Source organism: Lynx rufus, unplaced genomic scaffold (genome assembly GCF_022079265.1).
Source record: "Lynx rufus isolate CCGP_SWC_20201006 ecotype Redwood Valley unplaced genomic scaffold, mLynRuf1.p SCAF_17, whole genome shotgun sequence".
NCBI classification, from domain to species: domain Eukaryota; kingdom Metazoa; phylum Chordata; class Mammalia; order Carnivora; family Felidae; genus Lynx; species Lynx rufus.
Genome location: NW_025814831.1, coordinates 31,371,679 through 31,388,850, shown reverse-complemented (window position 1 = coordinate 31,388,850; position 17,172 = coordinate 31,371,679). Strand labels below are relative to the sequence as shown.

The following is a 17,172-nucleotide window of genomic DNA, read 5'->3' as shown; positions in this document are numbered from 1 at the left end:
GGACTGGGAAGCCTTTCCCTTGCCTGTGAATGACCGTCCAAGCTTGGCTACACGTGGGCTAGAAAATTTGGGTTTCCTATTCTATATTTCTTAGGTTAGCTCGATGCTAATGTCTCCTGCCCTTGTTTACAGTGTATATACCGAGCATACGTACCTTTCTTAAACAGAGTGATGTATGTTGACCGTAACACACACGGCTCCAGCCCCTGAGTACGCGTGCATAAGCCTGAGTGTACAAATGCCAACACATAAGCAAAACCGGTAGTGCCTGTCATTAGAATTCAGTTCATTACACCCAGGACTGTCTTCCCTTGATGGCTGAGGTCCCTGATGTCGTCTTTGCCTTTGTTTGGGGGAATTGCCACAGGTTTGGAGTAAGCCGCAGATCCCCAGCCTCCATCGACAGGCAGAACACCCAGTCAGATATTGGTGGCAGCGGGAAATCTACACCCAGCTGGCAAAGAAGTGAGGATAGCATTGCTGACCAGATGGGTAAGTGACTAACTCCTCCAAGAAGCAAGTTGCTATTACACCGAGGCGACTTTGGCCACCTCTTGATGACGTCCTTAAAGCATTCCGTTGTAGAAGACAGCCTTGGTTAACAAATGTGATTGAGAACTAAGTGTCAGTTCGATTATGCATAAGTGAGGGCAGCAAATAAGACGTGAGAGGAAAGTCCAGGAATTCTAAGTGGCCCCCAGTTTAAAAATAGAAAGGGCATAGGAATTACTTTCAGCACCGAGATTAAAATGCCAGACTGCCAAACCACATGTGTCCTAAGCATCTCCCTCGGCCCTTGCTTGTTTGTTTGTTTTTGCCTAGTATAAGTGCCCTTAGAGACTCGTTGGTATTCTTGATGTCAAGTTAAAAAAAAAAAACAAAAAAAAAAAACTGTACAAAGCAGGAAAGAGATGGAATTGTTGTTCAGTCACATATGTAGCTTGGTTAGGATCTCTCTCCTCCCTCCTGTGGTATCCACCCCCCCACCCCGCCCGGTCTCTGCTATTAAGCTGTCAGCCGAGGACATGTCTTAGCAGCATAAAACAGCTGGATGGGAAAGATGTGCATTAGTGAGGCTTCATTTGGATTTCTGGCACAGCCCTTTCTCTCCCTACATGCAGTTGTTCTGCGGGGACACTGGAACACTAGTTGCTGCAACAAAATTTTCCCATGAAATAAGACTGAGTTTCAAAACAGTAGCCAGGGAGTTAGCCTCAGTACAGCTGGTACATCAGGGACTTGAATCTAGACCGTTGGGTGGGCTTTTTTCCCCCCTTTATCTTATCTCTAGTAGCATTACCATCAGTGTGGGGTAAAAAGAAGTGAATTTCAGGGCTGAAAAGAGTAAACTTTTAAGGCAAAGACCCATCTTTGTATCTTCTTTGCAAACGCATTGTTTGTTCTGTTTTAATGACTATCCCCCGTAAATACACTGACCGTCATCGTCATCGTAGAAAGGAATGAAGACATATTTAGCTAAGACAGGAATTGAGGAAGAGAAATGTAATTCTCAGGTTCTGAGATCTGCTTTGTTCCAGTAACTTCAGTGAGATGTGCCTTGTTACTGAAGCCATCTGTCATTACCCACTCTCACGGCACCCACCCCCACCACACAAAACCTGAGCATTTTCCGATCTGCTGCTCCGCTCTTGACAGAATGTTTTTAATCCCATATGTTTTGATACTGTTGAGATGGTAACGACACATGTGGAAAGGATCCCTGCTTCAACATGACTTTAGCAGCTTTTTTTGGCTCCTAGTGCAGGCTTTGAACAAAGCTGCCAGCAAGCCCTTTGTGCAGCGTTCAGTGCCACACTTCCCACTCATGTGAAGTCATATGGGGAATGAAAAGGTATCTTGGGACTGGAAAGGGTAATTATGAGGCTCGTCCTAGACCTGTATTCATTCGCTCACATAAACCTCCCTCCAGTCTTTTCTTCCTTGCATCTACTTTCGTTTTGGTGGCATCCCACTCTTAATAGATAAGGCTCTGAAATTAATATCAATGAATCTAATGAATCTTTTCAACACATTGTTCCATCCTGTTAGTAAGATATGACTTTGGTAAGATACCCCAGAACCTGCCAGAGAAACCTTTACACCAACTGGTGGCCTTTCACCGTCCAATACCGAAGGCTTCCAATAAAATGTTAGAATAAATTTTTTCTAATTTTTTACGTTCCACGATTCCAGAGGAATAACCTAGCTTTCTCGAATTGGCACGTCAGATGGAATCTGGGGCTTGGTTGGTATAACCCATGCCAGGGAGAAATCAAGAAAAACAATTGTTCCGTTCTCATTACTCAGCGTACTGTATTGAGTGTATAAAGGGCCGACCTTGTAAGAACAAAACGCCGTAACGACTTTCAGGTCACTGATTGAAAAGGCTGAGGAGATTCTCATTTGCTAGCAGACCTACCTGTCTTTGTACACCAGTGTGTTACAAACTGGTACCCCAGTGAAGAGAAGGAGTTGAGCTTAATTGGCACACCCATCTCAGTAGATTTCATTTCTCTGCCTCTGCTTTTGGAAACGGTTGAGAGTCAGAGTCATAGAGTATGTTGCCCAGTCCTTTACGTTTAGCAATGGTGCTGCAGAAGTCCAGAATTGTTGCTGTTAGCTACCGGTGTGTTAAAGCAGCTAAATCGCTTAGCCTTTACCTTTGGAACCCCATCTTGAACGCCAGCTTGGAGTCCAAAAGGAAGCAATTGTCTTAAGTAAACTAGTTGCTGTGTGTCTTTTCTGTTGTGCTTAGCTTACAGTTATAGAGGACCTCAGGATTTCAATTCTTTTGTCCTCGAGCAGCATGAATATACAGGTAAAATATTTCCAAAGTGTCATGGTAAGTAACACGTGATTGCATCCATGCCTGTCTAGGTAATGTAGACCAAGCTAGGTTAGCCACACTTTGCAATGAATGAATTTCATAAATTGAATCCATATATTCTCGACTTTCCCCCAGAACCAAAAGTTGATTCCTAACTTTGCCGCGTTGTTCATGGCCTTTGGTTTGGTGGTACTTGGCTATGCTAATGTGTATGACGTGACACACTGTCACCAGCTGCAAGCTTTACCCATCAGCCACTTAGTTTCTGACATGCTGTCTATCGTGTAAACTCTCAACAAGCTTATCGCTGAAATTCAGAGTTTGCTGGTCAGTGACCTGAGAAATGCAATGGCAAGCCGTCTTCATTTGTCAACATGTGCTTGTACCTATTTAGTGCCCGCACCGTAATGTCCTGTGCTGTATTCCAGAGCCAACGTGCCATCTCCCAGCAGTATCAAAGGTACTGCCAGCTTTCCGAGAGAGCCCCAGTGGGAGATTAATGCGGCAGGATCCGGTGGTCCATTTGTCTCCAAACAAACAAGGGCATGTAAGTTAACCGTCAAACAATAAAAATGATAAGCTTCCTAGCGATGTGCCTTTTGTGCAGTGTGAAAATGGCTGTTTTCACAGTGTGCTTTGCTGTTTCTTCCACATGGTCAGAGAAGAAGTCACGTGACCCTGGTGGACGATGGGTGTTTGCAGTCATGGCCCTGGAATTTCTGTTGCCAGGGGCCCTAAGGTTGCTTTGAGATTAACTCAAATTCCTCTTTGGAATGCACCTGCCACCCCCACAGACCTGGATGGAAGGCCATGTGATGCAGCACAAGCAGTCCTGAAATGTTGGGAACAGAAATGTGCTAAAAGTAGATTTTATTGAGGTACATGGGTGGTTCAGTCGGTTAAGCGTCGAACTTCAGCTCAGGTCATGATCTCGAGGTTCTTGAGTTCGAGCCCCACGTCGGGCTCTCTGCTGTCAGCGCAGAGCCCGCTTCAGATCCTTTGTTCCCCCCTTTCTCTGCCCCTCCCCGCTTGCGTGCACACACGTGGTCTCTTTCTCTCTCAAAAATGAATAAACATTTTAGAAAATTAAAAAGAAATGAAAGTGGGTTTTATTTGCTTACACAGTTGCATGCATGAGATCTGTTTGGAACATCAGTCAAGGGGATAAATAGCTTCCTGACAGCTGCCCGTCCTGCTTCTCTGGTCCTGCACGCTTACACACATTTTTGTTTTACCATAGTTCTTCTTAATTCCTTATTACTTATGGGTGGAATTAAGAATAAGAGGTTTTGCTCATGTAAGTTTTGCCCTAGTAAAATGAATATGGAACTAAAGAAACAGCACATGCCTGTGCGTGGGCAAGCGCCCTGCACTGGGCTGTGGGTGAGAGATTTACTGAAGAAATGCGATGTTGTCATCACAACATGTTGTAAGTGATACATTATCCAGTCTGTCAATTTCCTTTCCTTCATTAGCACCTTTATATTGATGACATGGTAAAATAATATTTTGGATAGATTAGGTTAGATTAAATATACTCTTAAAATTAATTTCACCTATTTCTTTTTACTTTTTAATTGGCTACTACAAAACTTAACATAACAAATGCGGTTCGTGTCACATTCCTATAGAAATCCGTTCTGTATTTTACACTCTTAGCACATCTCGATTTGGGCTAACCCCATTAAAAGTGCTCACACAGCACAGATCCAGAGCTAAAGAAGTTCCGCCTTACAAACATTAAAAATAAATGAGGGCCAGGGCACCTGGGTGACTCAGTTGGTTGAGTGTCCAACTCTTGATTTTAGGTCAGGTCATGATCTCACAGTTCGTGGGTTCGAGCCCCATGTCGGGCTCTGTGCTGATTGCATGGAGCCTGCTTCGGATTCTCTCTCTTCCCCTCTCCCTGCTCCTCCCCCACGCTCTCTCGCATTCTCTCTCTGTCTCTCAAAAATAAATAAACATTAAATAAATGAAGACCTCATAACATAAAAGGTGTTGTTGCAAAAAACCAGAGTGGCACCAGTTAGGTAATGGATTGGTGCGTTCTTGTTTAAGAAAGAATCTTTCCCTCTAAAGTGAAATTTCTGTGTCCTCCTCCTGCTCTTTCCGTAGCCAGTGAAGAGCATGTCCCTTTCTCAGCCATCATGCACATGCACCTGCGTGTGTACACACACACACACACACACACACACACACACACACACACACACTCTTGAGCTAGTGTCTACTCTCCTCTTTTCACTTGATCTCCACCAGGTATCTGGACTTCCTGTCTCCCATCTAATTTAAAATATTATTTTATTCAGATATATTTTGAAATCTTATTTCTTTGGTAAATTATAGAACATTCTAAGCAGCTAAGCCACTGTGTAAAGTATAGAGTTTAGGGGCCCTTGGGTGGCTCAGTCGGTTAAATGTCTGACTCTTGATTTCGACTCAGGTCATGATCTCATGGTTTATGAGATCAAGTCCTGCATGGGGGCTCTGTGCTCACAACACGGAGCCTGCTTGGGATTCTCTCTCTCTCTCTGTCTCTCTCTGTCTCTCTCTCTCTCTGTCTCTCTCTCCCTCTCCTTCTCCCTCTCCCTCTCTCTGCCTCTCCTTCTCCCTCTCCCTCTCTCTCTCTCTCAAAATAAATAAACATTAAAGAAAAACTAAAGTACACAATTTAGTGGTTTTTTACTATATTCACAAAGCTGTGCAACCACCACCACAGTCTAACTGCAGAACGCTTTCATCCACCCCAAAAAGAAATCCTGTGTCCTCAGGCAGTTACCCAGGCTCTTCCCATGCCCTCCATGCTGTCGACAGCCACTCATCCACTTTCTGTCTCTGATGATGTGCCTGTTCTGGGCATCTCATGAATGGAAACATACGCTATTTGGCCTTTTGTGTCTGGTCTGTTTCATTCAGCATAACGTTTTTGAGGTTCACCTATGTTCTGGTATGTGTTCGTACTTCATTTCTTTCTATGATAATAATTTCCCATTGTATGCATATACATTTTTTATCCACCAGGTGATGGACATGTGGGTTGCTTCTATATTTTGGCTATTATGAATAATGCTCTGTAAATACTCATTTAGAAGGTTTTTTGTGATGTGTTTTCATCTCTCGAGTAGATACTAAGAATGGAGCTGTGATTGTTTTCCCACAGCAGCTGCCCCATTTTACATTCCCACCAACCGTGCCAACCCTCACTGCTGTCTGCCTTTTTGGTTAGAACATCCTAGTGTGTGAAGTGTTATCTCATTGTGGTGTTGATTTGCATTTCTCCAGGAACTAATGATGTTGAGCATCTTTTTTTTTTTTTTTAATTTATTTAATGTTTGTTTATTTTTGAGAGAGACAGAGTGTGAGCAGGGGAGGGACAGAGAGAGAAGGAGACACAGAATCTGAAGCAGACTCCGGGCTCTGAGCTTTCAGTACAGAGCCTGACGCGGGACTAGAACTCACAAACCGTGAGATCATGATCTGAGCCGAGGTCGGACGCTTAACCAACTCAGCCACCCAGGCACCATGTTATTGCGTATCTTTTTATGTGTTTGTTGGCCATTTGATATCTTCTTTGGAGAAATGTCTATTCAAATCCTTTGCCCATCTTTTAATTGGGTTTCTTGAAGCACAAAAGTTTTTAGTTTTCGTGAGATCCAATTAATTTTTTAAAACTCTTTCGTGGTTTTGGTGTCATTCATATCCAAGAAACCATCGCATAAACAGGTCATGAAGATGTATACTTATGTTTTCTTCTAAGAGTCTTACAGTTTTAGCTCATACACTTAAGCCTTTGATCTTTTGAGTTTATTTTCCTGTGCAATAAGGACCCAACTTCATACTTTGTTTTTTGCATGCAGATATCCAGTTGTCCAAGCACCATCATTTCCTTTCCCTACCACCCACCCCGCTCACCCCTTGAATTGACGTAGCACCTCTGCATAAATTGTATCTCCAAGCACTCCTTAGAAAGCTGGCTCCTACACAGACGCCAGTGGGGGGAAGGAAAAGGAGATCTCTTTACAAATAAGCCTCATATTTTGCCTTACATTCACTCTGATTGGTAGGACTTTTGGAATCCAGCATACCTTCTGATTAAAGTGATCTCCATATTATTGATAGTATTTAGCCTAAGCGAATTGAAAAATGGGTTCTAAATCTAAACGTGGCCTGTTTCCAGCACTCTTTGCCATGAACACTCTGAATAGGTTCTTCCAGGCCCCTCCTGTATTTGGCTTGTTCTCACTGGAATTTTTGTGCCGTGAGAACCCCATAACCAGAAACATGCCACAGGGCCATTCTCCCGTTGTTTCTTCCCAGTGTTCAAGAAGCAGAGCCTATGCCTAAGGCAGTCTTACTTCCCTTGCAGTCTGACAGCCACTACTCAAGCCACTCCAGCAGCAATACCCTCTCCAGCAACGCGTCAAGTGCCCACAGCGACGAGAAGTGGTACGATGGGGACCGCACGGAGTCTGAGCTCAACAGCTACAACTACCTGCAAGGCACCTCCGCTGACAGTGGCATCGACACCACCTCCTATGGTCCCAGCCACGGCAGCACGGCCTCCCTGGGGGCTGCCACGTCGTCCCCTCGCTCAGGGCCCAGCAAAGAGAAAGTGGCGCCCCTGTGGCATAGTTCCAGTGAAGTGATCTCCATGGCAGATCGGACTTTAGAGACAGACGGCCTCGGCATGGACCGGAAAACAGAGTCCTCCCTGAGCCTGGACATCCACGGCAAGAGCCCAGCGGGCTCAAACCCTCTGACAAGGGAGAACAGCACTTTCAGTATAAATGACGCTGCTTCCCACACAAGGTAACTGCCCTCCCCTACCGCCTCTGGCCTTCCCAGCCCACTCCCGAATCGAGTTTCCAGCCTCATCTCACTTTGCTTCACTCAGTAGAGTATAAAGGAGGGGTTTTCCGTGCAGTGACCGCTATTTTTACATATGCCTTTTATTTGCCACCAAAATATTTTATTCCTACAACCCTAATGCATTATTTTTAACTGAGAAAAGTATACGGATTTACTCTTTGTAAAGTTGTATTTGATCTTATAAAAATTATCCTGTGTACCAGAATTAGAGAAGAATTTTATAATTCAGGCTTTCAGGTAGTGATAGAGAACGTCTATCAAACAGTCTTTTGAACACTGGAAGAAAATCTTGGGCATATTTTTAGAAGAAAGGGGTCTTTTCTAAGATGAACCTGGTGTTATTTATGATGCCCAGCCCATCCTTCACACTGCCTGTCAGAGAACATGACTTAGCCAGTGTTTGCAGGGGAATCCTTTTCCAGGAATTGCCTCCTGCCAGTGATATGTTGAGGGTTGGGGGAGGGGAGTCCAGTAGAAAAGTGTAGCTAAAATTAGACATCCCATGTATTTGGAGCAGGAAAGCACACATTCTCCTGTATCCTTAGAGATCTCTCTGATAGGCAAAATAAATACCATTTTTCATTTCCTCTTTTGGATTTGAGCCCCAAATCCAAAATATGACAAGATTCTCCCTTTGAAGGAGGAAATATTCCAACACTGTCTTTTTGGGCCTGTTGATCTCTGTGGTGGTTTCTCCTTTTATGTCTCATCCTTGGCTGTCATTGATCAGTTTGCACGACAGCACCTGACCTTGCTGCCTTCTGGGCCTCCTTTTATTATTATGCCCTGAAGAAAAACAGCAAAGAAGCTAGATTTAGTTTTACTGTTCAAATGGGAATCTAGGCACATAATCTGCCAGTAAACCCCGGATAATCTTTATGACAGAGGATGTCCTGGATTTAATTTGGATTTGTTTAACTCGAGCAGTTAAATTTCAGTTCTCTCATTGTGTCTATATTGTTAGTGATCAGATTCCTGACCTTTGCATCTGAAAATGTCCGTTTGGCCCTATGGTGTGAAGCATTGCACAGGTTTTTAGTCTGTTGACCACATTGCAGGCCTGGAAACTACTTGACCCCAAACAGAAAGGGAGTTGGGAAGCAGTCTTGATGCGTTAAGGAAGTATTTGGGAAAGTAGAACAGAAAGCTGGACGTCAAATACCATAATAATGTGATGTGGACCTAGAATCACATGACCAATAATTACAACAGTCACTCACTGTTTTGGGCATGCCCCACCGTCTCATCAGCTGCTCCTGTGCACAGACTCCGACTGTTTTTCAGTTCCAGATAGTTTCTGTGTCATTTCTAGGTTTAGCTTGACTTCTGCCTGTTTGGTGTTCTGTTCTTTATTTCGAAGAGAGGATATCTTTTCTTTTTAACAATGTTTTAAAGTTTATTTGTTTATTTTGAGAGAGAAAGAGAGTGGGGGAGAGGGACAGAGGGAAAGAGAGAGAGAGAGAGAGAGAGAGAGAGAGAGAGAGAGAGAGAATCCCAAGCAGGCTGCTCGCTGTCAGCACCCACCCAGCCTGACATGAGACTCAAACCCATGAACCGTGAGACCATGACCTGAGCTGAAACCAAAAGTCAGACACTTAACTGACTGAGCCACCCAGGTACCCCAAAAGGAGGATATCTTTTTAAGAATGATAATTCCATTTGGGGATATGGCTCTCTGGTCTAATTTGTTGGCAGAAGAAAGATTATAGAGGTCTTGCCTAGAATAGCATCACCATGTAGTAAGGTTGAAAAGCGCTGGGCAAGACATCAGCTGTGCCCTCTGACAAATCCCAGGGGATCTACAGACAGACACACACACACTCTCTCTGTCTCTCTCTCTCTGTCTCTCTCTCCCCTCCCTCTTCCCCCCTTCCGCCAAAAAAGTAGGCACCTGGGCTTGCATTATCTGATTGTGCTGACTGGGGCTGCCCGAAGGCCCCAAAGCATTATCTGTTTTCTGCTTCAAACTGACCATGCAGAAATCATTTAAATCATCATTTGGAAATAACTTTTCTGTTGAAAGTCAAACTTACTAGAGAAGAGAAGAATGTGGCCTTTCAGGGAGGGCACAGGGCTTCCCACCCGCTGATCGGTTGAGTCACATTCATTTCTAGACTCTGGTAAGCGGGATGCTTTGTGACTTGTCTGTTGGTCTTGGCAGAGCAGGCTGGATAATCAGAGCTTTAGCAGACTTCCTTCTCTGGAGGAAAGGGGGACTTAGCCACCAAATGCACAAAGCTAAAGAAACCAAAATCACTGCAAATTAGAGTGTTTGTGTCCTCAGAAGACAGGAATAGCAATTAATGTGGAGATCTCTTGACAGTGCATAAAAGAGCTTGTACCTGGGACTTGGTGACAAAATCTAAATTACAGTGATTAAGTTCCTCTGCGTATTTCTGGCTGGGCTGTGTTCCTACCCCCTCTGTCCTCCAGTCTCCCTGTTGATGATTGTGCAGGGTTTTTGTGGCACCCCATGAGAACTGCATTAATGTAAGTTGGTAATTACACCGGGTTGTTATATTTGCATGTCATTAAGAGAAATCATATACACTGATAACTTTCTACATTCGAAAAGTCTATTAATTGCTCTGAAGTGCTGCTTCCTAGAGTATCTATGTATTTTCTATGAAGTTTGGAAATTTAGAGAGAGGGTCCCCCCCCCCCCCCCGCAATGGCTATTTGACTTTCAGCTCTTAAACCACTCAGAAAATGGTTTGTGGTAAGCACAGGAGAGGTGAAGATAGTTTCAGTTTTAAAACACTCTCACCAGCTGAGTTCGTTTTTTTCTTAGAGTTCTGGCCTGGGCAGTAGGCAGTGCTGGTTTCTCTGATGACCAAAGACCTCTTTAGTTAGCGCTGTGTAACCGGTGGTAATGCTGATGTGAGAACTAGATTTAAGAGCACACATTATGGGGGTGCCTGGGTGGCTCAGTCAGTTAAGTGTCCAACTCTTGATCTCAGCTCCAGTCATGATATCATGGCTCACGAGGTGGAGCCCTCCTTGGGGCTCTGCACTGACAGCACAGAGCCTGCTTGGGACTCTCTCTCTACACTCTGTCTGCCCCTCCCCAGCTCGTGTGTGCTGTGCTCACTTTCTCTGTCTCTGTCTCTCTCTCAATAAGTAAACTTAAGAAAAAGAAAGAGCACACGTTATAAAGCTGAAAACCTCGTAGTTGCAAATCCACATTTCTTTCCTGACGTCCTGTCCTGACCTGATCGAGTATCCAGGCTCTACGGCCACCCTCATTCGCCAGCCGTTCTGCCGCTTCCTCTTGATTCCTTAGGCCCCCTCAGAGCTCTGCAGCCGATCAGTACACTCATGTGATGACTTCCTTTTTCCTGCCATCCGGTCCTGGAGGATTTCTCACCCAATATGTTCTTCCCAAACACCTTCGCATATTGTGTGCCACCAGGAGCGTAACAGGAAGGTGCTTGGTACATCTTGGTGATCAAATATGAATAACTTGTTCCTTAAAGATCTCACTTTTTGCCTGAACACTCAAGGCCCCCACTAATAATCCGATTCAAAAATAACATAAATCCTCAATTCCCGATGAATACTGTATGTCAAAGCTCATTGTATAGAAGTGTCACTGTTTGCACAGAGCTGTGTGCTCCTATGTACAGGTATGTGTATAAGTCCCAGTACAGAGGAACTTGTAGCGAAGTCACTTCTCTGAAAGATTTTCATCTGCAAAACATAACCAAGGAGGACTTTTTAATAGCTTGTATGCAAATAATCGATGTCTGAGTATAAGTTGGTCAGTGTGTGACGTTCACTAGAAGGGCCAGTTAAAGTCCAGGACAAAGGCCTGCCCACGGTCATCAGTACAGTTCAGTTTCATGAATGTATTTTTTCTGGTTGACTTAACAAGTTGACTGTTCATACCAGAAATGCCGTACCTTTCCCGAGAGTAGAGGTAAAGAAGGGCTTCTTACGTTAACTTTACATCACCCGTCAACGCATGCCTCAGGCTAGCGTAGCACGCTGGACTGTCGATGATCGTGTACCGCTGCATGTGTGTTAGAGCCACTGTGTCTCACCTTGGTCCTCTGCCCTCTCTGGCGTCCTGTGTATGCGGAAAATACGCCTTCTTTGTTCAGAAATTATTCTGCCATCTTTATCTGTAACAGTTCTCTCTTAAGTATCTTCTGCCTGGAATTTTTTGTAATTGCCAACAATTCAGTGCCTCTCATCTACACTTTTTTCTTAAGGTGAGGATGTTCTTTTTCTAAGATTCACGAGCTAGTTCTTCAGAATGTGAAAGTGCAGCCTCTCAGATGACAAACCCAGAACTTCTCTTCAGCATGTGGTTGGCTCTGCTTGCCTGAGGTTTGTGGATCATTTTCATCGATAATTTTCTGCTCTGTGGTCCGACACAGAGTGGACATTCAGGAGTACATCGCATTTTGCTTTTATAGCAGAACTCCAGGTGATCTGTGCTAAGCTACTGTGCCCCATTTCTTCAGGTTTACCGGGTGGGGGATTATTTTATCCAGAGTGCAGTGGTGTTCAGCTAATCTCAAAGACTGAGAAACAGAGCCACTGTGGCTGAAATGTCAAGTGTACATTGGGAAAATGAGACTTCTGTCAAGTGCAGATGGCAGATTGCTTGGGGCGGCACTCACTGACACAAAGTTTATCATTACTTTGTTCTACGATGCAACTAATTCATTCATCCCATCGATAGGGAAAACCCAGATTCTCCAAATGCCATTAAATCGTAAGACCAAAAAGAATTCTGAAAGAGCAGAGTCCATTCCTTGTCCTATTCAAACCATCCTACCAGGATGAGAACTTGTCCGACCGCTTCCAAAGGGGGACAGGAGTAAGGTAAGCCCGAGAAGACAGAGCCCATGACCTTTCTGAGCAAGTTCAGTGTTTATCACATCCTGTCCCTCTTCAAAACTTTATCCTGTGTCTGTGTATCTGAAATTCCTCTTGCTGTAACTTAAATACACAATTAAGAGAGAATGAATAGTTTCTCTGAGCTGAGTCTTTTCTAAACATTAGGAAGTTGTTTTGTAATTAAAGCCACCTCAGAGATTTTCAGGGCAAGTGTGTGGGTGCGTTTCCCTCCAGGTGGTTTGAGGTCCACAGGGTTGGTCAGCTTCAAGGAGCCCCACCAACAGCAGGGCCTGGGGACGGGGCTGCAGAGGAAGGAGGAGACCACCTATTTGAGAGCAAGAAGAGGTGAGACGCTAACACAGTAGTTCTTAAACTCTAGGGACATGGGAATCCTTTGGGGGGAGTTTGTTAAAATACAGATTTCTGGAGCTCCTGAAGATCTAACAGAAGCCAAGGAATCTTCATTTATATCAATACCTGCAGATGGCCATAGTCCACAGCTGGAGAAACCCTGCTCCAATGGCTTCACCTTCTTGATCTTGACAATATGAAGTTGGATTTCGATGAAGTCATAACAGTAGGAATAATTCAGCTGATTCAAGCAGTGGTTCTCCAGCAGTGTGCACACTTAGGGGAGAGTCTGCAAAAATACATTCGCCTAGGCACCTCCTCAGCTCTATCAAATTAGAATCTCTGGGAATAGGGCCCAAGAATGTGTGTTTGGAAAGCCCCCAGGTGATCCTCCTGTGCCTACTTGAAGTTAGAGGCCAAGTGTACCAAAGTGCTCACCTTGCTTCATGCTGTGAGTTGTATACTTTATTTTTTTTTAATTTTTTTTTTTTCAACGTTTATTTATTTTTGACAGAGAGAGACAGAGCATGAACGGGGGAGGGGCAGAGAGAGAGGGAGACACAGAATCGGAAACAGGCTCCAGGCTCTGAGCCATCAGCCCAGAGCCTGACGCGGGGCTCGAACTCACGGACCGCGAGATCGTGACCTGGCTGAAGTCGGACGCTTAACCGACTGCGCCACCCAGGCGCCCCTGAGTTGTATACTTTAAAGAAGGAAGAACTACCAATGAATTATTCATTTTTTTTGCTTTTACCTTTGTTCCCAAATCTAATCAATTGTTAATAGGGCTGTCTTGATTATAACCATCCATGAATAAAAGTGTGCTGCTATTTCACACCTGGGATCTAGTGCCAGCCATCATGTTCACAGATAAAACCAATATCTAGGTCCGTGGTCTTAAGCAATTATCTTTTTAAGAATACACTTGTAAACAGAAGCATACTCTGTAGATTTAATTATTTCTTGCAATAAAAATAAAGCAGCGTCCAATTTTAAATACAATATGAATAAAATACAGCCTTCATACGTAATTCTTACATTAAAATGAATGGCTAGTTTATTTGACAGTTTCTTTCATCAAATATTGAATGTCTACAATGGCCAGGGACCATTAGGCATGGAGAATATAGCAGTGAAACAAAAATTTCAGCCCTTATGGGGCATAGATTTAAGTGGGGGAGACAGACTGTGTCAGTAAGGTAAAGAAGTTAAGACAGATGGTGCGCTCCGTACGTGCTAAATACCGTATGGAGGTATTTTACTGGGTGTCTAGTGTATTCTGGCATTGTTAGACACACAAAGAAAAATCCCTGCCTTCACAGAGTTTATAATCTAGTTAAAAAAACTTACTGAATGCCTCCCAGGGAAACGGAACTAATGAAATTCACACAGGAAGCAAAGAGCTCCAAAGAACTGGTATATGCTGTATATATTGCTCTCTCTTTGATGTTCCCAAGCCTTTTCCATAACTTCCTTTTCATGCAGTCTGGACCTTATGGTGGAAACGGGCATAGCTAGTTTGTAAAACATGGAGGAATGATTTGTAAATTAATGGACTATCCAATTTACTCTTCATTCTCATGGCTAATTATTTCTGTTCTGACCACACATTTGGTCTCTTTGAAAGCCCCAGGGTTTTGCATTCCCATACTATCACATCAAGATACTTGCTGCTGAGAAAGGGAAAATATGGGCGATCCAAATGCACCGATGGTACTGTAGTTCTCAAGTTAGGAGTTAAAGGGCCACAGCATCAGCTGGGAATGAGTCGCAAGTACATATTCCGATGTGCTCCCTCCCCACCCCCAACTCAGAATCTCTGGGGTGGGGCCCTGCAGTATGCATTTTTAACATGCCTAGAATGCGAGCACCAGATCTAGTATTTAAAAAACACCTGTACTCGCTGGTAGATGCTGATCAAGGCAAAGCAAGCACATGATTATTCACGATGAGAGGTGTGCACATCAGACTTTGACTTATTTTTCACTCTGTGGGCATCTGCTTCAGATCATAACCACGGATGAGGCTTGAGACACCCTCACATCTGTGTTACAAGTGCATAGGACGTGGATATACTCAGGTGGGGAAAGTCTGCAAACCAGAGATAAGCTGTTGTCCCTAAGTGAGCAATACATAACCACAAGCCTGTCATCTTGTGGCAAATGACCCCAAACGCTGCACTTTTACTATTTCAGAAACTCCTGTTGACACTGCCTCTGCTCCCGGGTGTTGCTGTTAACCTGAGTCTCTTGTGCTACCGTGTCTGAGCTCATTTGCCTCTGTCTTTATGTCCTTCCCACTTCACCTACCCACTTTTAGTCTGTTTTCCATAACAGAGACACCTACTGTTATTTTGTTCTCATTGATTTGGATATGGCACTCATAGAGGAATTTTGTATTCAAGGTAAAAACTGGGTGAGATTGCATTGTTTTGAAATTTATGTTGCCCTTTGAGGTCTTGTAAGGGTTTTTTTGTTTGTTTATTTGTTTCCTTTCTTTCTTTCCCTTCCTCTCTAGCTACAAAAATCTCAGGGAAAAAGAAAACTTGTTAGAGTAATCAGAATATGGCTGGCCATTTCTTTCTGAAGTTTGAGCCTGATCTCCTGCTTAGTTACAAAAATAAAAGAGAGGGTTAAGTTTGATCTGAAGTGTTAACAAGGCCCAGTTAGTGTGGGAAACCTGCTGGGTCAGCTCTGTCCCCACTCCCACCCCCTCTTTGCCCTGCTTGTGGCCAATCTTCATGGAATGTAGGGCTTGTACTTTCAGGTCATTTACTTACGTATTTTTGTGGGTGTGTTCTCGTTGAAGTAGAACATTTATCCCAAAGGAGGCACAGGTCATATGTGTTCATCCACTTGCATTTTCACAGAGTGAACATGCCCATGGGATCACCACCCAAATCAAGAACTGGAACTTAGCCAACATCCAAACTCCCCCCTCCCCCCACTCTTCTCACTTGCTTTCCCTGGTCATTCCCATCTCTTCCCGAAGGTAAACACAGTCTTGAATCCTACAGTCACACACGCATTTTGCCTATTCTGGAGTTTATATAAATGGAATCCTACCATATGTTTTATTCTGTGTCTTTAAGTCAACATTATGTTGGTGAGATTCACCCATGTGTTGCAGGTAGCATTGCTGTGTTATATTTACGTCGTGAGAACCTACCACAACTCCTGTAGCCATCCCACTGTTGCACATTTGGAGTGTTTCCAATTTAGGGATGTTACAGATTCGTGTACATGTCCTTTGGTACACATACGTGTGCATTTCTTGTGAGTATATACCTAGGAGTGGGGTTGCTGTGTTATATGATACACGTACAACTCTCGCAGAGACCGAACCAGTTTGTCACACGACCAGATTGTGGCAAGTAACACTCGCATCGTGTGCTCGTTGCAGTCACTTCACATCCTTTCTAGCACTTGGTGTCAGAAGTCTTTTAATTTTAGCCATTCTGGTGGGGGTGTACTGGTTCCCCTTTTGACTTCCATTTGCATTTTCCTCTTAACTGATGATGTTGAGCACCAACATGTATTGGTCTTTTAGATATCCTCTTTTGTGAAATTCCTTTTTCAGATCTTTGCCCATTTTGTCTGTATGGTGGTCTCTCCTATTGATTTTTAGGAGTTCTGTATTCTGGAGAGGAGCCCATTGTTGGATCTGTATTTTATACATCTTCTTTTTCTGTGTCTTTTGATGAATAGACGTTCTTGCTTTCAATGGAGTTCAGTCTTTTCCTTTATGATCCTTTAAAGAGACTTCTGCCTCTATTATAAAGATGTTCTTCGTGGTATAGTCCAGAATCTTTGGCTCTGTGTTTCAATACACAAGCCAGCTGGAATTGATGTTTAGGTAAGGTTGCAGGTGGGGGTTCAAGATCGCTTTCATCTGCGTGTAGTATCTCCTGTCTCAGCACCACTAAGATTTGGGGCTTTTGGTTTTGTTCATTTGCTTAGTTTTTAAGTAAGAAACGTTTTTATTTTAGAATAGTTTTTGACTTGCAGAAAAGTTACAAAGCTGTACAGAGAGTTCCCACGTCCCCTCACCAGTTTCCCCCATTGTTGTCCTCTGACGTTCCTGTTCCTGTGGTACATTTGTTGTAGCTAAGGAGTCAGTATTGATGCATCATTATGAAAAGTCCGTACTTCATTCAGTTCAGGACCATTGGGTTTTGACCAACAAAGTGCTATTGGCAAATGCTTTGAGACCCCATCCTGGTCACTAAACCTTCAGTGACAACTTTCATTGTAGTAAGAGCCAGTGCACAAGGGCTC

General features: G+C 43.8%; 1 protein-coding gene across 7 annotated transcripts in view; it reads left to right on the top strand.

Annotated features, from left to right (window-relative positions):
* Positions 1 to 17,172, top strand: part of SIPA1L1 (signal induced proliferation associated 1 like 1) — a 367,173-nt gene that overhangs the window by 325,094 nt on the left and 24,907 nt on the right. For all 7 annotated transcript variants that reach the window (XM_047079409.1, XM_047079413.1, XM_047079407.1 and 4 more), the window contains 3 exons: positions 368 to 492; positions 3,256 to 3,374; positions 7,194 to 7,636. In XM_047079409.1, the coding sequence (XP_046935365.1) occupies positions 368 to 492; positions 3,256 to 3,374; positions 7,194 to 7,636 (687 nt within the window). The remainder of the gene's footprint in view (positions 1 to 367; positions 493 to 3,255; positions 3,375 to 7,193; positions 7,637 to 17,172) is intronic.